The 22,500-nt window shown below is 46.6% G+C and overlaps 2 protein-coding genes and 1 long non-coding RNA gene across 3 annotated transcripts in view; 1 reads left to right on the forward strand and 2 right to left on the reverse strand.

Annotated features, from left to right (window-relative positions):
* Window positions 1-116, forward strand: part of LOC118492980 — a 2,360-nt gene extending 2,244 nt beyond the window's left edge. The window contains exon 2 of the long non-coding RNA XR_004894905.1: window positions 25-116. This is a non-coding gene — a long non-coding RNA (uncharacterized LOC118492980). The remainder of the gene's footprint in view (window positions 1-24) is intronic.
* LOC116063573 (complement C1q-like protein 2) overlaps window positions 1-22,500 on the reverse strand; it is a 417,866-nt gene that overhangs the window by 190,447 nt on the left and 204,919 nt on the right. The window lies entirely within an intron of this gene.
* Window positions 2,859-22,500, reverse strand: part of camk2a (calcium/calmodulin-dependent protein kinase II alpha) — a 51,591-nt gene continuing 31,949 nt past the window's right edge. The window contains exons 14-18 of the mRNA XM_031318578.2: window positions 22,227-22,275; window positions 21,431-21,506; window positions 19,830-19,924; window positions 6,905-7,133; window positions 2,859-3,751 (exon numbers count right to left, since the gene is read on the reverse strand). Of these exons, the coding sequence (XP_031174438.1) occupies window positions 3,748-3,751; window positions 6,905-7,133; window positions 19,830-19,924; window positions 21,431-21,506; window positions 22,227-22,275 (453 nt within the window). The 3' untranslated portion in view covers window positions 2,859-3,747. The remainder of the gene's footprint in view (window positions 3,752-6,904; window positions 7,134-19,829; window positions 19,925-21,430; window positions 21,507-22,226; window positions 22,276-22,500) is intronic.

The following is a 22,500-nucleotide window of genomic DNA, read 5'->3' on the forward strand; positions in this document are numbered from 1 at the left end:
TTTCATTGGATGAAAATAACAAAGTGTACAGAATTTAAAGAAGGTGAAAACAGACCAATCAGAAGGCAGAGTTTGACCATGTCTGTTTATACATAGGGTCCAGGTTGATAAAAAAACAGTCCTAATTTCAAAATAGCTGAAAATGTGAACAGAGTCTGGTGGACAGATCCGTTCTCTGAGCTCAGTAGACGCGACCTTTGACCTTTGAGCTTGAGTTTCCAGAGCCGGGACACCAAACGGCGGCGAGATGTCGGGTAAATTAAAGGGCAGCGCTGCTGTTTTAGCGAACACGTTCAGCGGTTGCTAAGAGAAACTGTTTCCACATGCTAATAATGCACATCGTTAAGAAAATAAGAAAGCTACTGAAACACACTAAGGTTCTGTAAGAGAGGGATCACACACGGCGAGCACGGCACAGCAGAGTCCAACGCCAGAAAGCTTTTAAATATACAAACGCAAAATATCCAAGATAATATCAATATCATAACAATCGGATCGGACAAGTTCTACATTCTCCCGACGGCAGAGAGCAGCTCCAAGCCTCCAGACCTACACATCATCGGTCCTAAAGCCGCAGAATATCGTGTGTGTGTGTGTCTGTATGTGTGTGTGTGTGTCTGTGTGTGTGTGTGTGTGTCTGTGTGTGTGTGTGTGTGTGTGTGTCTCTGTGTATGTGTGTGCCTGTGTGTGTGTGTGTGTGTCTGTGTGTGTGTGTGTGTGTGTGTGTGTGTCTCTGTGTCTGTGTGTGTGTGTGTGTGTGTGTGTGTCTCTGTGTCTGTGTGTATGTGTATGTGTGTGCCTGTGTGTGTGTGTGTGTCTGTGTGTGTGTGTGTGTCTGTGTGTGTGCCTGTGTGTCTGTGTGTGTGTGTGTGTGTGTGTGTCTGTGTGTGTGTGTGTGTCTGTGTGTGTGTATGCCTGTGTGTGTGTATGCCTGTGTGTGTGTGTCTGTGTGTGTGTATGTCTGTGTGTATGTCTGTGTGTGTGTCTGTGTGTGTGTCTGTGTGTGTGTGTGTGTGTGTGTGTGTGTGTGTGTGTCTGTGTGTGTGTATGCCTGTGTGTGTCTGTGTGTGTATGCCTGTGTGTGTGTGTGTCTGTGTGTGTGTGTGTGTCTGTGTATGTCTGTGTGTGTGTGTGTGTCTGTGTGTGTGTGTGTGTCTGTGTATGTCTGTGTGTGTGTCTGTGTGTGTATGCCTGTGTGTGTGTGTGTCTGTGTGTGTGTGTGTGTCTGTGTATGTCTGTGTGTGTGTGTGTGTGTGTGTGTGTGTGTGTGTGTGTGTCTGTGTATGTCTGTGTGTGTGTGTGTGTGTGTGTGTGTGTGTGTGTGTGTGTGTGTAATGCTAAGAGCCGCTGAAATCAAAATCATCAAAACGTAGCAAAAGCCCGAAGCGGGAGAAGAGGAAACGGCGTGCGATCAGCATGCAGAGAACGACCAGCACGGGAGAGAGGAAGAAACACAAAGTCTCCGTATACACACACGAGTTCTCAAACGCTCTGAAGAACTACGTTTCCCAGAAAACCTGAACTCCTCTGGAAGATAAGTCCCTCAAACTAACCTAACCCCCCAACACACACAGCGACTGAGAGGGGCGGGAAGCCAAGACGCAGCTTTGATTTCATATTCAATCAGAGTTACTGAATTATTAACGCTCCTAAAACATCTAACAGATGTGAGGTTTCACCGCAGACGCAGCAATGAACGGAAGTACGGAGGCTCAGAGGGGACAAAAAGCTTCGGTATTTATATGCATGTTTCGGCAGTTTTTAACCAGTCCCTCCAGAAAAACATGATCATGTGATCTCATAATTCAACGCATAATCAGCCAAAGTCTGCATATTTATTTTGAGGGCCACATTTTTTTCAAATACGCCGCACTTTCGCCGCATAAATTGCCGATTTCCGTGCAAAATATGCGGGCTTGCATGATTTCATAATCCCCGCATTTTCGTTGCAAAAAAAGTCCCATATATCTTATCAGATAGTTGAAATTTTTTTTGCAAGTTCCCGCAATTTCATCGCATAAAATTGCATAAATATCCTGCATATTCCATCGCATTTTTTAAGAAAACGTGCCGCATAATCAAGGATTTTAGCCCAAAACTATCACAAAATAACTCTGTATTTTTCTGGAAGGACTGGTTAATCCATGGCTTTGTAGATATCTCACTACGTTAACCCTTGTGTTGTCCTCGCGTCATATTTGGCCCATTTTTATATCAGAATTATGGGTTTCTTTGAACCAAATTGCACCAAAATAACATGCATGTGTGGATGTAATTAATGATTACTTTCATTGAACTGTGTTTTTTTAATTTTATAGCATTTGAAATAAACTGTGATCCACTCAACATGCTCGGATCTCAACGATCAGTCAAAATAATCCACAATTTCTGTTTTTTAAAACAAAATAAATAGGTATTATATCATTTAAATTATGTTGTAATTAAAAAACGCATCGGTACGCTACGGTCAAAAAGTCGCAGAATATCAAAGACGGCGCCGTGTGTGTGTGTGTGTGTGTGTGTGTGTGTGTGTGTGTGTGTGTGTGTGTGTGTGTGTGTGTGTGTGTGTGTGTGTGTGTGTGTGTGTGTGTGTGTGTGTGTGTGTGTGTGTGTTATATAATTTAAATTATGTATATTAACTATGTATTTAAAAAAGCATCAAAATAAGTGACCAACGTTTCAAAAAGCGTTGGAAATAGAGCCCAAAAAAAAGTTAATTTGCAGTTTTGACAACAAGCTGATGGTCTACAACACAAGGGTTAATCTCAGATAAATGTCCCATAATGCAATTGGGAAATGTAAACACAACTGTGAATCACAATGTTCTGTTGAAATATACAGACATATATATACTCATATTAGTCAGAGCGAGCAGATCTTCTGACGGTGAAACGTGGCGGTCGGCGGTCTGTGGAAGATCTGTGGCCGGAGAGCGTTGGAAGATTGTGGCGCTCTGCGAGCCCGATGGAAGGAGAGACGGGAACGCCAAAACTTCATTTCCTGAACGGGTTCTGATGCTCAGAGACGCTGCCGGTTCTGATCACTTTTAGACCCAAATTATCCTCTTTATTATTCCATCTTTTACCAAATACAGAGTCACTTTAGGGTCAAAACTACAACCATTAGATATATGTTTGGTGTGTGTGTGTGTGTCTCTGTGTGTGTGTGTCTGTCTCTGTGTGTGTGTGTGTGTGTGTGTGTCTCTGTGTGTGTGTGTCTGTCTGTGTGTGTGTGTGTGTGTGTGTGTGTGTCTCTGTGTGTGTGTGTGTGTGTTGTGATGACGAGATAACGAGGGTCTAATAATAATCAGTTACCATGGCGACTCGTGGTCTCTGTATGAAGTTATTTCAGGTGGAAACCTCGTTTCTCCAGTTTCTGTTTTGTTTTTCTTTGCTAATAAAGCTTTAAATTCAAATTCAGGGCGAGTCTTTGTTAAACTTAAAAACCTCGTGATCCTAAAAGTCAAAGTTACCCCAAAAACAGAAAACTGGCAGTGAGAGGTTTCCACATCTCTGTAGAATCTGGGCATCTGATTGGCTGATCACAAAGGGGGCGTGGCCGAAGTCCAAAGGGGAGCTGATTGAGAAGAAGCTGATTGGTTGATGGTGCAGTTCGTTGCTGTCTGGCCCCGCCCCTTGTCTCCAAAATCTCAACACTTCCTGTCTGATGTCACACGCCTGGCCTGCTGTCAATCAATCAGTTGTCAAGGCGACGGTGGCCCGATCAAAGACCCGCCCACTCTGGAAGTCAGCTGCATGGACGGAGAAGAAAGAGAAGAAATCCCCATCACCAAACCCACCAGACTCCATGTAAATAATCAGGACTTTTAGTGTGTATAGAGCCAGCATATTTCCACCAGACTCCATGTAAATAATCAGGACTTTTAGCATGTATTTGATTTGATTTGATTTATTTTGGATTTGACAAACAACATAATCCAAAGGATAGTATGTTAAAGTGTAAACACTCATTTCCAACATGGTCCTTGGTGTTAAAACATGCAACACATCACGAAGACCTATTTCAGGTCAAAGACAACAACATATAATACAGATCATACAAGATTTAAAAGCATTCCAAAATCAGAGAATCATAAATCACATAAAATAATCTACTAATAGTAAAATAGTAAAAATAATAATCTACTCTAAGTCTACTCTAATTAAACAATATTGGCTACTCTATTCCATAAAAAGCCTTAACCTTGTGTCTAAAAGCCCCTCTGGTATTTACACTTTTGAGGGAAAGCGGCAGATTATTCCACAATGTTATACCTGTATAAAAAAAAAGAACTTCTAGCTGCATTGTTGACTCTGGGCACTTTACAAGAACGGACACTGGCCCTAGTATTGTGATTATGTTGTGTATGAACCATTGTTATATGGGAATGTAGATATTTGGGAGCAGAGCCATTTATGACATTATACATATGATTCAGCTTTAACTGCTCCACTCTAACATGTACTGGCAGCAGGCCTGCCCTTTAAAAGCATCTCTACCAATATGACCGGGGCATTTAACAGGTAGCGGATAACATTATTTTCCATCACTTGCAGTCTGTTTTTAAGTTTAACTGATAATCCACAGTACCAGGCAGAACATGCATAATCAAAATGACATTGAATCAATGATACAACCAGTAATTTCTTGACAGAATAATCTAGATGCCTTGTCCTGCGATACAGGAATGTCAGTTTACCGGCACATTTGGATAATATTTTGTCAGCAATAGATTTACAGGTTAATGACTGCTCCAATGTTAACCCCAGGTATGTGACACTTTTCTGAGAAACTATTTCAGTGCCATCACCTTTAGTGCATTTGTTCTAGACAACTTTCTTTTTGTTCCAAATAAAATGGACTCAGTTTTTCCCAGATGTATTGACAGTCTGTTGTCAATAAACCACTTGCTAACACTATTTAATTCATTACCTAGAGTCTTCTCAATCTCACTGATATCATCCCCAGAGACCAGTAATGCAGAGTCATCAGCATGTAAAAGCATCTTACATTTCACTGCAGCTGGCATGTCATTAATATAAACTACAAATAAAAGGGGGCCAAGGATTGAACCTTGGGGCACCCCACAAGTAATATCCTGAGGATCTGATATGGTCCCCTCAACATCACAAACTTGAGTTCTTCCAGTGAGGTAAGAGGTGAACTATTTCACAGCAGTATTTCTGAAGCCTATACTTTGTAGCTTTGATAGTAGTACTGCATGGTTTATAGCATCAAAAGCTTTTTGCAAATCAAGAAGAATCATGCCCACATACTTTCCTTCATCAAAGTTCTGTCGAATATAATCAAATAAATGAATGAGACAGGTTTCAGTAGAATAAGCTGCTCTAAATCCAGACTGAAGTTCATACAGTAGATTTTGTCTGACAAGGTACTCTTCCACCTGCTCATACACAAGACGCTCAAACACCTTTGATATGGCTGTCAGAATTGATACAGGCCTATAATTACCAACATCTGATCTGTTATTTTTCTTAAAGAGGGGGACTACCCTGGCCCTTTTCATGTCGCTTGGAAAGATACCCTGACTTAACGATAAATTTATTATATGGGTGAGTACCCTAGAGATTACATTGGCACCATTGCTCAGAACTCTGGACGGAATCAAGTCCTGTCCAGTGGCTTTGTTAATTGACAAAGTGGATAGACACATTCTCACCCTCTCCTCTGAGACGGGGCCAATATCAAAAGCATCAGGAGTAACATGTTTGTTTTTATAAAAAGAGTTTACAAACGATGGGCCATATCTACCTGACACACTCGGCAACTTATCAACCAGACTGGCAGCAACTGTTGTGAAAAAGGTATTAAAAACGCAAGCAACCTACTTTTTTTCAAAACTCATCTTATCCTCAATGGCTAATCCAATATTACCAGACTTAGATTTTGATTTTCCCTTAGCGCCCATATCAGTAAGAACCTTCCATAGCTTTTTGGTCCGATGTGAGTTCACAGTAATAGCATCGGCATAAAATTCAGACTTTGTTTTCTGTACCTTGTAACTAGCCTGATTACGAAAATATATATATTTATCATAATCACAAGACAAAGTTGACCTCTTAAACTTTCTGAACCATTTATCACGTTGTCTAATGAGATCCAGAATGTCAGAAGTCATCCAAATTGCACTTCTCTGTTTAATTCTGGTTTCCTTCATTGGTGCAACCTTATCAAGAGCAGCTACAAAGTGCTGTTTAAACAAATTCCAAGCCCCATCAGTATCACTGCTTCCTAAAACATCTGACCAATCCATCCTGGAAAGCCTTTCTTTAAATTCCTCAGCTGTGTAATGTTTTGTGCATCTGTACCTAATTGATCTATGAATAGGATTCCCAGTCCTCAATAGTGATTTAGACACTTTGCGTGTGCAAAAAGTGACATTATGATCACTTAAAGCAATATCGAGGACGCCTGACTGGGAAATATTTTCACGTTCTGAAACTAATATTAGGTCCAATAGGGATTGACTATTAGCAGACTATCTATTAGTATAGAGCCAGACTCCATGTAAATAATCAGGACTTTTATCATGGAAAAACACACTTCATTCAAAGTGGACAGAAACACTTTTACAACATAGGGAATCACTTTAGGGGTCAAAACTATTATTTAAAACGATTATTTTCAAGGTGGATTAATATTATGTCTGTGTGTCTGTGTGTCTATGTGTGTGTGTGTGATCTATACACGCTAAAAGTCCTGATTATTTACATGGAGTCTGGTGGAAATATGCTGGCTCTATACATGCTAAAAGTACTGATTATTTACATGGAGTCTGGTGGGTTTGGTTTGGTGAAAGTTTTTCTTTCCACTGACTACGGCAGGTAACGAACATGGACGCAGTTACGTTAAGTAGTAGAAAGTCTCTGGCGTGTTCTCTTACTTGCTGAGCGTGGAGGCGGCGCCTGAGCGGTGGAAGTGGACGATCTGCCACTTCCCATCGCGGCGATGCCAGACCCTGGTCTCCTCTGATTGGGCGGTGCGAGGCGTCCCGTTGGCGTCGATGTACTGAGTCACTCTGATGTAAGCGATGCAGGCCGCGTCCTCCCCCACCAGGTGGATGTGGGGGTTCAGGATAGTGGTGTGGACCGGTTTACTGTTCTTAGACCACACTGACACACAGACAGGTTAGAGAGAGAGACAGTTAGAGAGAGACAAGTTAGAGAGAGAGACAGGTTAGAGAGAGATAGGGAGACAGGTTAGAGAGAAAGACAGGTTGGAGAGAGAGAGACAGGTTAGAGAGAGAGACAGGTTGGAGAAAGATAGGGAGACAGGTTAGCGAGAAAGACAGGTTGGAGAGAGAGAGAGAGACAAACAGAAAGACAGACAGGGGGAAGACAGGTTAGACAGAGAGACAGACAGGCAGGCAGGCAGGAGAAAGACAGGTAAGAGAGAGAGAGACAGACAGATGGGGGGAGATAGGTTAGAGAGAGAGAGAGACAGGTCGGAGAAAGATAGACAGACAGACAGACAGACAGACAGACGGGGAAGACAGTTTAGTGAGAGAGGGAGACATGTTAGACAGACAGACAGACAGGCAGGAGAGAGAGAGGTAAAAGAGAGAGACAGACAGAGAGATAGGCAGGCAGGTAAGAGGGACAGGTAAGAGAGAGAGAGACAAAAAGACAGGCAGGAGAGAGAGACAAGCAGACAGACGGACACACAGAAAGACAGACAGATAGACAGGCAGGAGAGAGAGGGCTCACTTTACTGTAATGAGAAGTTTGTTAAAGTGCTCATATTTTGCTCATTTTTAGGTTCATAATTGTATTTAGATGTTTTACCAGAATAGGCTTACATGGTTTAATTTTCAAAAAACACCATATTTTTGTTGTACATTGCTGCAGCTCCTCTTTTCACCCTGTGTTCAGGTCTCTGTTTTAGCTACAGAGTGAGACCTCTCACTGCTGTAACATCTTTGTTGGCAGTCGCACATGCTCAGTAGCTAGGTAAGATCACATGCTCAGTAGCTAGGTAAGGACTACTAGCCAGTCAGAAGCAGAGTATGAGGGTGTGCCCTGACAGTACTTAGGTAAGGACTACTAGCCAGTCAGAAGCAGAGTATGAGGGCGTACCCTGACAGTACCTAGGTAAGGACTACTAGCCAGTCAGAAGCAGAGTATGAGGGTGTGCCCTGACAGTACTTAGGTAAGGACTACTAGCCAGTCAGAAGCAGAGTATGAGGGCGTACCCTGACAGTACCTAGGTAAGGACTACTAGCCAGTCAGAAGCAGAGTATGAGGGCCCTGACAGTACCTAGGTAAGGACTACTAGCCAGTCAGAAGCAGAGTATGAGGGCCCTGACAGTACCTAGGTAAGGACTACTAACCAGTCAGAAGTAGAGTATGAGGGCGTGCCCTGACAGTACCTAGGTAAGGACTACTAGCCAGACAGAAACAGAGTGGAAAAGCTCATCAAGAAGGCCGGCTCGGTGGTCGGGGCTGAACTAGAGACAGTCCAGCAGGTGGCAGGGGCCAGAACATTAAATAAACTAGGATCAATACTGACCAACCCTGCACACCCACTCCACCTCCTGAAGGTGATAAACAGCAGCACCTTCAGTTAAGGACTGATGGCACCAATGTGCAAGTTGGAGGGGTATAGGAAGTCCTTCAGACAAGCTGCTATACAACTCTATAATGCTTAAAAATAACTTTTCCGTCATTTATATTTTTTGTATTTTAACTTATTGGTATGGATATATTTGAGTAAATGTGTGGTGTTATGTCTGTCTTAAAGCTGCTGAGACACTGTAATTTCCTGCAAAGGATTAAAAAAGGATCTATCTACCCAGTCAGAAGCAGAGAATGAGGGATTGTCCTAACAGTAGCTAGGTAAGGACTACTAGCCAGTCAGAAGCAGAGTCTGAGAGCGTGTCCTGACAGTAGCTAGGTAAGGACTACTAGCCAGTCAGAACAGAGTATGAGAGCGTGCCCTGACAGTACATAGGTAAGGACTACTAGCCAGAAAGAAACAGAGTGGAAAAGCTCATCAAGAAGGCCGGCTCGGTGGTCGGGGCTGAACTAGAGACAGTCCAGCAGGTGGCAGGGGCCAGAACATTAAATAAACTAGGATCAATACTGACCAACCCTGCACACCCACTCCACCTCCAGAAAGTGATAAACAATAGCACCTTCAGTCAAGGACTGATGGCACCAATGTGCAAGTCGGAGCGGTATAGGAAGTCCTTCAGACCAGCTGCTATACAACTCTATAATGCATATAAAATAACTTTTCCTTCATTTATATTTTTTGTATTTTAACTTATTGGTATGGATATATTTGAGTAAATGTGTGGTGTTATGTCTGTCTTAAAGCTGCTGAGACACTGTAATTTCCTGCAAAGGATTAATAAAGGATCTATCTACCCAGTCAGAAGCAGAGAATGAGGGCGTGCCCTGACAGTACCTAGGCAAGGACTACTAGCCAGTCAGAAGCAGAGTATGAGGGTGTGCCCTGACAGTCCCTAGGTAAGGACTACTAGCCAGTCAAAAGCAGAGTATGAGGGCCCTGACAGTACCTAGGCAAGGACTACTAGCCAGTCAGAAGCAGAGTATGAGGGCCCTGACAGTACCTAGGTAAGGACTACTAGCCAGTCAGAACAGAGTATGAGGGTGTGCCCTGACAGTACCTAGGTAAGGACTACTAACCAGTCAGAAGCAGAGTATGAGGGTGTGCCCTGACAGTACCTAGGTAAGGACTACTAACCAGTCAGAAGCAGAGTATGAGGGCGTGCCCTGACAGTACCTAGGTAAGGACTACTAACCAGTCAGAAGCAGAGTATGAGGGTGTGCCCTGACAGTACCTAGGTAAGGACTACTAACCAGTCAGAAGCAGAGTATGAGGGTGTGCCCTGACAGTACCTAGGTAAGGACTACTAGCCAGTCAGAAGCAGAGTATGAGGGTGTGCCCTGACAGTACCTAGGTAAGGACTACTAACCAGTCAGAAGCAGAGTATGAGGGTGTGCCCTGACAGTACCTAGGTAAGGACTACTAGCCAGTCAGAAGCAGAGTATGAGGGCCCTGACAGTACCTAGGTAAGGACTACTAGCCAGTCAGGAGCAGAGTATGAGGGCGTGCCCTGACAGTACCTAGGTAAGGACTACTAACCAGTCAGAAGCAGAGTATGAGGGTGTGCCCTGACAGTACCTAGGTAAGGACTACTAGCCAGTCAGAAGCAGAGTATGAGGGCGTGCCCTGACAGTACCTAGGTAAGGACTACTAGCCAGTCAGAAGCAGAGTATGAGGGTGTGCCCTGACAGTACCTAGGTAAGGACTACTAGCCAGTCAGAAGCAGAGTATGAGGGCCCTGAGAGTACCTAGGTAAGGACTACTAACCAGTCAGAAGCAGAGTATGAGGTTGTGCCCTGACAGTACCTAGGTAAGGACTTCTATCCAGTCAGAAGCAGAGTATGAGGTTGTGCACTCACAGTACCTAGGTAAGGACTACTAACCAGTCAGAAGCAGAGTATGAGGGCGTGCCCTGACAGTACCTAGGTAAGGACTACTAGCCAGTCAGAAGCAGAGTATGAGGGTGTGCCCTGACAGTACCTAGGTAAGGACTACTAGCCAGTCAGAATCAGAGTATGAGGGCCCTGAGAGTACCAAGGTAAGGACTACTAACCAGTCAGAAGCAGAGTATGAGGTTGTGCCCTGACAGTACCTAGGTAAGGACTTCTATCCAGTCAGAAGCAGAGTATGAGGGTGTGCCCTGACAGTACCTAGGTAAGGACTACTAGCCAGTCAGAAGCAGAGTATGAGGGCCCTGACAGTACCTAGGTAAGGACTACTAATCAGTCAGAAGCAGAGTATGAGGGCGTGCCCTGGCAGTACCTAGGTAATGACTACTAGCCAGTCAGAAGCAGAGTATGAGGGCGTGCCCTGACAGTACCTAGGTAAGGACTACTAGCCAGTCAGGAGCAGAGTATGAGGGCCCTGGCAGTACCTAGGTAAGGACTACTAGCCAGTCAGAACAGAGTATGAGGGCGTGTCCTGACAGTACCTAGGTAAGGACTTCTATCCAGTCAGAAGCAGAGTATGAGGGTGTGCCCTGACAGTACCTAGGTAAGGACTACTAACCAGTCAGAAGCAGAGTATGAGGTTGTGCCCTGACAGTACCTAGGTAAGGACTACTAACCAGTCAGAAGCAGAGTATGAGGGCGTGCCCTGACAGTACATAGGTAAGGACTACTAGCCAGTCAGAAGCAGAGTATGAGGGCGTGCCCTGACAGTAACTAGGTAAGGACTACTAGCCAGTCAGAAGCAGAGTATGAGGGCCCTGACAGTACCTAGGTAAGGACTACTAACCAGTCAGAAGCAGAGTATGAGGGCGTGCCCTGACAGTACCTAGGTAAGGACTACTAGCCAGTCAGAAGCAGAGTATGAGCGTGTGCCCTGAGAGTACCTAGGTAAGGACTACTAACCAGTCAGAAGCAGAGTATGAGGGTGTGCCCTGAGAGTACCTAGGTAAGGACTACTAACCAGTCAGAAGCAGAGTATGAGGGTGTGCCCTGACAGTACCTAGGTAAGGACTACTAACCAGTCAGAAGCAGAGTATGAGGGTGTGCCCTGACAGTACCTAGGTAAGGACTACTAACCAGTCAGAAGCAGAGTATGAGGGTGTGCCCTGACAGTACCTAGGTAAGGACTACTAGCCAGTCAGAAGCAGAGTATGAGGGCCCTGACAGTACCTAGGTAAGGACTACTAGCCAGTCAGAAGCAGAGTATGAGGGCGTGCCCTGACAGTACCTAGGTAAGGACTACTAGCCAGTCAGAAGCAGAGTATGAGGGTGTGCCCTGACAGTACCTAGGTAAGGACTACTAGCCAGTCAGAAGCAGAGTATGAGGGCCCTGAGAGTACCTAGGTAAGGACTACTAACCAGTCAGAAGCAGAGTATGAGGTTGTGCCCTGACAGTACCTAGGTAAGGACTACTAGCCAGTCAGAAGCAGAGTATGAGGGCGTGCCCTGACAGTACCTAGGTAAAGACTACTAACCAGTCAGAAGCAGAGTATGAGGGTGTGCCCTGACAGTACCTAGGTAAGGACTACTAACCAGTCAGAAGCAGAGTATGAGGGTGTGCCCTGAGAGTACCTAGGTAAGGACTACTAACCAGTCAGAAGCAGAGTATGAGGGTGTGCCCTGACAGTACCTAGGTAAGGACTACTAGCCAGTCAGAAGCAGAGTATGAGGGCGTGCCCTGACAGTACATAGGTAAGGACTACTAACCAGTCAGAAGCAGAGTATGAGGGTGTGCCCTGACAGTACCTAGGTAAGGACTACTAGCCAGTCAGAAGCAGAGTATGAGGGCGTGCCCTGACAGTACCTAGGTAAGGACTACTAGCCAGTCAGAAGCAGAGTATGAGGGTGTGCCCTGACAGTACCTAGGTAAGGACTACTAGCCAGTCAGAAGCAGAGTATGAGGGCCCTGAGAGTACCTAGGTAAGGACTACTAACCAGTCAGAAGCAGAGTATGAGGTTGTGCCCTGACAGTACCTAGGTAAGGACTTCTATCCAGTCAGAAGCAGAGTATGAGGTTGTGCACTCACAGTACCTAGGTAAGGACTACTAACCAGTCAGAAGCAGAGTATGAGGGCGTGCCCTGACAGTACCTAGGTAAGGACTACTAGCCAGTCAGAAGCAGAGTATGAGGGTGTGCCCTGACAGTACCTAGGTAAGGACTACTAGCCAGTCAGAAGCAGAGTATGAGGGCCCTGAGAGTACCTAGGTAAGGACTACTAACCAGTCAGAAGCAGAGTATGAGGTTGTGCCCTGACAGTACCTAGGTAAGGACTTCTATCCAGTCAGAAGCAGAGTATGAGGGTGTGCCCTGACAGTACCTAGGTAAGGACTACTAGCCAGTCAGAAGCAGAGTATGAGGGCCCTGACAGTACCTAGGTAAGGACTACTAATCAGTCAGAAGCAGAGTATGAGGGCGTGCCCTGGCAGTACCTAGGTAATGACTACTAGCCAGTCAGAAGCAGAGTATGAGGGCGTGCCCTGACAGTACCTAGGTAAGGACTACTAGCCAGTCAGAAGCAGAGTATGAGGGCCCTGGCAGTACCTAGGTAAGGACTACTAGCCAGTCAGAACAGAGTATGAGGGCGTGTCCTGACAGTACCTAGGTAAGGACTTCTATCCAGTCAGAAGCAGAGTATGAGGGTGTGCCCTGACAGTACCTAGGTAAGGACTACTAACCAGTCAGAAGCAGAGTATGAGGTTGTGCCCTGACAGTACCTAGGTAAGGACTACTAACCAGTCAGAAGCAGAGTATGAGGGCGTGCCCTGACAGTACATAGGTAAGGACTACTAGCCAGTCAGAAGCAGAGTATGAGGGCGTGCCCTGACAGTAACTAGGTAAGGACTACTAGCCAGTCAGAAGCAGAGTATGAGGGCCCTGACAGTACCTAGGTAAGGACTACTAACCAGTCAGAAGCAGAGTATGAGGGCGTGCCCTGACAGTACCTAGGTAAGGACTACTAGCCAGTCAGAAGCAGAGTATGAGCGTGTGCCCTGAGAGTACCTAGGTAAGGACTACTAACCAGTCAGAAGCAGAGTATGAGGGTGTGCCCTGAGAGTACCTAGGTAAGGACTACTAACCAGTCAGAAGCAGAGTATGAGGGTGTGCCCTGACAGTACCTAGGTAAGGACTACTAACCAGTCAGAAGCAGAGTATGAGGGTGTGCCCTGACAGTACCTAGGTAAGGACTACTAACCAGTCAGAAGCAGAGTATGAGGGTGTGCCCTGACAGTACCTAGGTAAGGACTACTAGCCAGTCAGAAGCAGAGTATGAGGGCCCTGACAGTACCTAGGTAAGGACTACTAGCCAGTCAGAAGCAGAGTATGAGGGCGTGCCCTGACAGTACCTAGGTAAGGACTACTAGCCAGTCAGAAGCAGAGTATGAGGGCCCTGACAGTACCTAGGTAAGGACTACTAATCAGTCAGAAGCAGAGTATGAGGGCGTGCCCTGGCAGTACCTAGGTAATGACTACTAGCCAGTCAGAAGCAGAGTATGAGGGCCCTGACAGTACCTAGGTAAGGACTACTAGCCAGTCAAAACAGAGTATGAGGGCGTGTCCTGACAGTACCTAGGTAAGGACTTCTATCCAGTCAGAAGCAGAGTATGAGGGTGTGCCCTGACAGTACCTAGGTAAGGACTACTAGCCAGTCAGAAGCAGAGTATGAGGGCCCTGACAGTACCTAGGTAAGGACTACTAGCCAGTCAAAACAGAGTATGAGGGCGTGTCCTGACAGTACCTAGGTAAGGACTTCTATCCAGTCAGAAGCAGAGTATGAGGGTGTGCCCTGACAGTACCTAGGTAAGGACTACTAACCAGTCAGAAGCAGAGTATGAGGTTGTGCCCTGACAGTACCTAGGTAAGGACTACTAACCAGTCAGAAGCAGAGTATGAGGGCGTGCCCTGACAGTACATAGGTAAGGACTACTAGCCAGTCAGAAGCAGAGTATGAGGGCGTGCCCTGACAGCAACTAGGTAAGGACTACTAGCCAGTCAGAAGCAGAGTATGAGGGCCCTGACAGTACGTAGGTAAGGACTACTAACCAGTCAGAAGCAGAGTATGAGGTTGTGCCCTGACAGTACCTAGGTAAGGACTACTAACCAGTCAGAAGCAGAGTATGAGGGCGTGCCCTGACAGTACATAGGTAAGGACTACTAGCCAGTCAGAAGCAGAGTATGAGGGCGTGCCCTGACAGTACATAGGTAAGGACTACTAGCCAGTCAGAAGCAGAGTATGAGGGCGTGCCCTGACAGTAACTAGGTAAGGACTACTAGCCAGTCAGAAGCAGAGTATGAGGGCGTGCCCTGACAGTACCTAGGTAAGGACTACTAGCCAGTCAGAAGCAGAGTATGAGGGCCCTGACAGTACCTAGGTAAGGACTACTAGCCAGTCAAAACAGAGTATGAGGGCGTGTCCTGACAGTACCTAGGTAAGGACTTCTATCCAGTCAGAAGCAGAGTATGAGGGTGTGCCCTGACAGTACCTAGGTAAGGACTACTAACCAGTCAGAAGCAGAGTATGAGGTTGTGCCCTGACAGTACCTAGGTAAGGACTACTAACCAGTCAGAAGCAGAGTATGAGGGCGTGCCCTGACAGTACATAGGTAAGGACTACTAGCCAGTCAGAAGCAGAGTATGAGGGCGTGCCCTGACAGTAACTAGGTAAGGACTACTAGCCAGTCAGAAGCAGAGTATGAGGGCCCTGACAGTACGTAGGTAAGGACTACTAACCAGTCAGAAGCAGAGTATGAGGTTGTGCCCTGACAGTACCTAGGTAAGGACTACTAACCAGTCAGAAGCAGAGTATGAGGGCGTGCCCTGACAGTACATAGGTAAGGACTACTAGCCAGTCAGAAGCAGAGTATGAGGGCGTGCCCTGACAGCAACTAGGTAAGGACTACTAGCCAGTCAGAAGCAGAGTATGAGGGCCCTGACAGTACGTAGGTAAGGACTACTAACCAGTCAGAAGCAGAGTATGAGGTTGTGCCCTGACAGTACCTAGGTAAGGACTACTAACCAGTCAGAAGCAGAGTATGAGGGCGTGCCCTGACAGTACATAGGTAAGGACTACTAGCCAGTCAGAAGCAGAGTATGAGGGCGTGCCCTGACAGTAACTAGGTAAGGACTACTAGCCAGTCAGAAGCAGAGTATGAGCGTGTGCCCTGACAGTACCTAGGTAATGACTACTAGCCAGTCAGAAGCAGAGTATGAGGGCCCTGACAGTACCTAGGTAAGGACTACTAGCCAGTCAAAACAGAGTATGAGGGCGTGTCCTGACAGTACCTAGGTAAGGACTTCTATCCAGTCAGAAGCAGAGTATGAGGGTGTGCCCTGACAGTACCTAGGTAAGGACTACTAGCCAGTCAGAAGCAGAGTATGAGGGCCCTGACAGTACCTAGGTAAGGACTACTAGCCAGTCAAAACAGAGTATGAGGGCGTGTCCTGACAGTACCTAGGTAAGGACTTCTATCCAGTCAGAAGCAGAGTATGAGGGTGTGCCCTGACAGTACCTAGGTAAGGACTACTAACCAGTCAGAAGCAGAGTATGAGGTTGTGCCCTGACAGTACCTAGGTAAGGACTACTAACCAGTCAGAAGCAGAGTATGAGGGCGTGCCCTGACAGTACATAGGTAAGGACTACTAGCCAGTCAGAAGCAGAGTATGAGGGCGTGCCCTGACAGTAACTAGGTAAGGACTACTAGCCAGTCAGAAGCAGAGTATGAGGGCCCTGACAGTACGTAGGTAAGGACTACTAACCAGTCAGAAGCAGAGTATGAGGTTGTGCCCTGACAGTACCTAGGTAAGGACTACTAACCAGTCAGAAGCAGAGTATGAGGGCGTGCCCTGACAGTACATAGGTAAGGACTACTAGCCAGTCAGAAGCAGAGTATGAGGGCGTGCCCTGACAGTAACTAGGTAAGGACTACTAGCCAGTCAGAAGCAGAGTATGAGCGTGTGCCCTGACAGTACCTAGGTAAGGACTACTAGCCAGTCAGAAGCAGAGTATGAGGGTGTGCCCTGACAGTACCTAGGTAAGGACTACTAACCAGTCAGAAGCAGAGTATGAGGGTGTGCCCTGACAGTACCTAGGTAAGGACTACTTGCCAGTCAGAAGCAGAGTATGAGGGTGTGCCCTGACAGTACCTAGGTAAGGACTACTAACCAGTCAGAAGCAGAGTATGAGGGTGTGCCCTGACAGTACCTAGGTAAGGACTACTAGCCAGTCAGAAGCAGAGTATGAGGGCCCTGACAGTACCTAGGTAAGGACTACTAGCCAGTCAGAAGCAGAGTATGAGGGCCCTGACAGTACCTAGGTAAGGACTACTAGCGAGTCAGAAGCAGAGTATGAGGGCCCTGACAGTACCTAGGTAAGGACTACTAGCCAGTCAGAAGCAGAGTATGAGGGCCCTGACAGTACCTAGGTAAGGACTACTAGCCAGTCAGAAGCAGAGTATGAGGGCGTGCCCTGACAGTAGCTAGGTAAGGACTACTAGCCAGTCAGAAGCAGAGTATGAGGGCCCTGGCAGTACCTAGGTAATGACTACTAGCCAGTCAGAAGCAGAGTATGAGGGTGTGCCCTGACAGTACCTAGGTAAGGACTACTAGCCAGTCAGAAGCAGAGTATGAGGGCGTGCCCTGACAGTAGCTAGGTAAGGACTACTAGCCAGTCAGAAGCAGAGTATGAGGGTGTGCCCTGACAGTACCTAGGTAAGGACTACTAGCCAGTCAGAAGCAGAGTATGAGGGCCCTGACAGTACCTAGGTAAGGACTACTAGCCAGTCAGACGCAGAGTATGAGGGCGTGCCCTGACAGTACCTAGGTAAGGACTACTAGCCAGTCAGAAGCAGAGTATGAGGGCCCTGACAGTACCTAGGTAAGGACTACTAGCCAGTCAGAACAGAGTATGAGGGCGTGTCCTGACAGTACCTAGGTAAGGACTACTAGCCAGTCAGAATAGAGTATGAGGGTGTGCCCTGACAGTACCTAGGTAAGGACTACTAGCCAGTCAGAAGCAGAGTATGAGGGCGTGCCCTGACAGTACCTAGGTAAGGACTACTAGCCAGTCAGAGGCAGAGTATGAGGGTGTGCCCTGACAGTACCTAGGTAAGGACTACTAGCCAGTCAGAACCAGAGTATGAGGGCCCTGACAGTACCTAGGTAAGGACTACTAACCAGTCAGAAGCAGAGTATGAGGGCGTGCCATGACAGTACCTAGGTAAGGACTACTAGCCAGTCAGAAGCAGAGTATGAGGGTGTGCCCTGACAGTACCTAGGTAAGGACTACTAACCAGTCAGAAGCAGAGTATGAGGGCGTGTCCTGACAGTACCTAGGTAAGGACTACTAGCCAGTCAGAAGCAGAGTATGAGGGTGTGCCCTGACAGTACCTAGGTAAGGACTACTAGCCAGTCAGAAGCAGAGTATGAGGGTGTGCCCTGACAGTACCTAGGTAAGGACTACTAACCAGTCAGAAGCAGAGTATGAGGGCGTGTCCTGACAGTACCTAGGTAAGGACTACTAGCCAGTCAGAAGCAGAGTATGAGGGTGTGCCCTGACAGTACCTAGGTAAGGACTACTAACCAGTCAGAAGCAGAGTATGAGGGCGTGTCCTGACAGTACCTAGGTAAGGACTACTAGCCAGTCAGAAGCAGAGTATGAGGGTGTGCCCTGACAGTACCTAGGTAAGGACTACTAGCCAGTCAGAAGCAGAGTATGAGGGTGTGCCCTGACAGTACCTAGGTAAGGACTACTAACCAGTCAGAAGCAGAGTATGAGGGCGTGTCCTGACAGTACCTAGGTAAGGACTACTAGCCAGTCAGAAGCAGAGTATGAGGGTGTGCCCTGACAGTACCTAGGTAAGGACTACTAACCAGTCAGAAGCAGAGTATGAGGGCGTGTCCTGACAGTACCTAGGTAAGGACTACTAACCAGTCAGAAGCAGAGTATGAGGGCGTGTCCTGACAGTACCTAGGTAAGGACTACTAGCCAGTCAGAAGCAGAGTATGAGGGTGTGCCCTGACAGTACCTAGGTAAGGACTACTAACCAGTCAGAAGCAGAGTATGAGGGCGTGTCCTGACAGTACCTAGGTAATGACTACTAGCCAGTCAGAAGCAGAGTATGAGGGCCCTGACAGTACCTAGGTAAGGACTACTAGCCAGTCAGAACAGAGTATGAGGGCGTGTCCTGACAGTACCTAGGTAAGGACTACTAACCAGTCAGAAGCAGAGTATGAGGGTCCTGACAGTACCTAGGTAAGGACTACTAACCAGTCAGAAGCAGAGTATGAGGGCGTGCCCTGACAGTACCTAGGTAAGGACTACTAACCAGTCAGAAGCAGAGTATGAGGGTGTGCCCTGACAGTACCTAGGTAAGGACTACTAGCCAGTCAGAAGCAGAGTATGAGGGCCCTGACAGTACCTAGGTAAGGACTACTAGCCAGTCAGAAGCAGAGTATGAGGGTGTGCCCTGACAGTACCTAGGTAAGGACTACTAGCCAGTCAGAAGCAGAGTATGAGGTTGTGCCCTCACAGTACCTAGGTAAGGACTACTAGCCAGTCAGAAGCAGAGTATGAGGGCCCTGACAGTACCTAGGTAAGGACTACTAGCCAGTCAGAAGCAGCGTATGAGGGCCCTGACAGTACCTAGGTAAGGACTACTAGCCAGTCAGAAGCAGAGTATGAGGGCCCTGACAGTAGCTAGGTAAGGACTACTAGCCAGTCAGAAGCAGAGTATGAGGGCCCTGACAGTACCTAGGTAAGGACTACTAGCCAGTCAGAAGCAGAGTATGAGGGCCCTGACAGTAGCTAGGTAAGGACTACTAGCCAGTCAGAAGCAGAGTATGAGGGCCCTGACAGTACCTAGGTAAGGACTACTAGCCAGTCAGAAGCAGAGTATGAGGGCCCTGACAGTAGCTAGTTAAGGACACAGACTACAATAGAGCTGTTTGGAGCAGTTTGTGAACAATGTTTTCTGGATGCAAAAAGCATAATTTGAGCACTTTAAATTGTGTTTGATCATCGCAGCTCTTATAATGATGAGTCATAAATAATATTATAATGATGAGTCATAAATAATATTATAATAATGAGTTATAAATAATATTATAATAATGAGTCATAAATAATATTATAATAATGAGTCATAAATAATATTATAATGATGAGTCATAAATAATATTATAATAATGAGTCATAAATAATATTATAATGATGAGTCATAAATAATATTATAATGATGAGTCATAAATCACAATGAGACGGTCAATCATGCAGGAAGTGTGGTTCAGCTCACAGTTTTCAAAATAAAAGCGGTGGAAGTCGAGGCCTTCGACCAGATTCCCCAACGCCTCGGGCTCGAACGCCGTCACAGCCGGGTCGCACATCTTACTGGGGGAGAGACAGACAGGTTACTGAGAGACAGACAGGTTACTGAGAGACAGACAAGTTATTGAGAGACAGACAGGTTACTGAGGGGATAGATAGGTTACTGAGGAACAGACACATTACTGAGGGACAGACAGGTTACTGAGAGATAGACAGGTTACTGGGGGAGAGACATACAGGCTACTAAGAGACTGACAGGTTACTGAGAGACAGACATGTTACTGGGGGAGAGACAGACAGGTTACTAAGAGACAGACAGGTTACTGGGGGAGAGACATACAGGTTACTAAGAGAGACAGGTTACTGAGAGACAGACATGTTACTGGGGGAGAGACAGACAGGTTACTAAGAGACAGACAGGTTACTGGGGGAGAGACAGATAGGTTACTAAGAGACAGACAGGTTACTGAGAGACAGACATGTTACTGGGGGAGAGACAGACAGGTTACTAAGAGACAGATAGGTTACTGAGAGACAGACAGGTTACTGAGGGACAGACAGGTTACTGAGGGACAGACAGGTTACTGAGAGACAGACAGGTTACTGGGGCAGAGACAGACAGGTTACTAAGAGACAAACAGGTTACTGAGAGGATACATAGGTTTACTGAGGGACAGACGGGTTACTGAGAGACAGACAGACTTTTATTCTCAAAATATTGGGACTATTTCCTGTTCATTCTGGGGGCGTAACCTCCATCTTCTGTAGCTAACAGATAGCTAAGTCCCGCCCCTTCCTAAGCTAAGTCCCGCCCCTTCCTGTGAACTAAGTCCCGCCCCTTCCTGTGTCCACCATGAGACCTTATTTCATTCCTTAACAAATGTCCAGTTGTCACTGCCCGATGTGAGTCGAATGCAAATGTGAGTCATGCATGCTCAGATTTAAACTGTTTACGTGTCATACTGAAATTTGTGAAATCTATAAAATAATAAACGTTTCTCTTTACATACAATAACAGAAGATGGTAATCATTTCAAAAACGTTGTAGCTATCTATGACTGTTTGATTGCTAACGTTAGCTCAAAACGCCGTTCCAGTGACAGCCTTTATTGTGTTTGATTGCTAACTTGTAGCCAGCAGCAGCAGTCATTTCAAAAACGTTTTAGCTATCTATGACTGTTTAATTGCTAACGTTAGCTCATAGACTGTGCGTTAGCTCAAAAAGCCGTTAGCATCTTGTAGGCTACTTGTCGCAAAGTGACGCATGCGCGACTCACATCTGCACTCGACTCACATCGGGCAGTGACACTAGTAATGAACGGGGAGAGACTATTATTTTAGATCTCGTTTGAATTTTGCCATGAGCTACACATATTGTCAGTTTAAAAGATAATCAACTAAAGAAAGACTCAGTCTTCATATTGTTTCCGAAATTAAGGTCCAACGACGGTCCAGCGGAAGGGGCGGGACTTCCCCTCTCTATGGAGAAGTTCCTCACACAAACAACTGTCCCTTTAACACAGTGGGGGGATTTTCACAATAAGAGTCTGATGCATGACTGTTACATACGTGTAGCTCTCAAAGTCTCCGTTGCTGATCGCCTCGATGAGCTGCTCCGTGACTTTAATGATGTCCTGCTTCCTCACTGACAGACAGACAGGCAGAGAGACAGACAGACAGGCAGAGATACAGGCAGACAGACAGGCAGACAGGCAGAGATACAGGCAGGCAGACAGACAGGCAGAGAGACAGGCAGACAGACAGGCAGAGAGACAGGCAGACAGGCAGGCAGGCATGCAGGCAGGCAGACAGGCAGAGAGACAGGCAGACAGACAGGCAGACAGACAGAGAGGCATTCAACAGACAGGCAGGCAGACAGGCGGACAGGCAGACAGAGAGACAGGCAGGCAGACAGGCAGGGAGACAGGCAGGCAGGCAGACAGGCAGGGAGACAGGCAGGCAGACAGACAGACAGACAGACAGACAGACAGGCAGGCAGATAGACAGACAGACAGACAGACAGACAGACAGAGAGAGAGACAGGCAGACAGGCAGGCAGACCATCAGACAGCCAGGCAGACAGACAGACAGACAGACAGACAGACAGACAGAGAGGCATTCAGACAGACAGACAGACAGGCATTCAGACAGACAGACAGACAGACAGACAGGCAGACAGGTTAGAGAGACAGACAGACAGGCAGGAGAGAGAGACAGACAGAAAGACAGGTTAGAATAGTCGTCAGTTGTAACTTTCTCTCAGTTGAAGCATTTCAGCATTCTTACAATCATTACTGAATAGTGCTGTAAACAGTGTGTGTGCGTGTGTGTGTGTGTGTGTGTGTGTGTGTGTGTGTGTGTGTACCTCTGGTGTCTTCATCCTCAATGGTGGTGTTTGTGCTCTCAGATGATTCCTACAACAACAACAAAGTGATCAGATGTTGAGTGAGAAGAGGGGCCCTTTTGTCCTACATACAAATAGTATACACAATGGGTATGTGTACATATAAAAAATGTGTTTTGGCATTTTTGGCACACTTCTACTCAGCCTACTGCACACAGACAGACTTTGTGCAGTGTTGCCATGCCAACAATCTCATTCAACCATTTCACAAGCTGAGGAGTTGGTCGTGACGTTG

The sequence above is a fragment of the Sander lucioperca genome, chromosome 13 (assembly GCF_008315115.2).
Source record: "Sander lucioperca isolate FBNREF2018 chromosome 13, SLUC_FBN_1.2, whole genome shotgun sequence".
Classification (NCBI taxonomy): Eukaryota; Metazoa; Chordata; class Actinopteri; order Perciformes; family Percidae; genus Sander; species Sander lucioperca.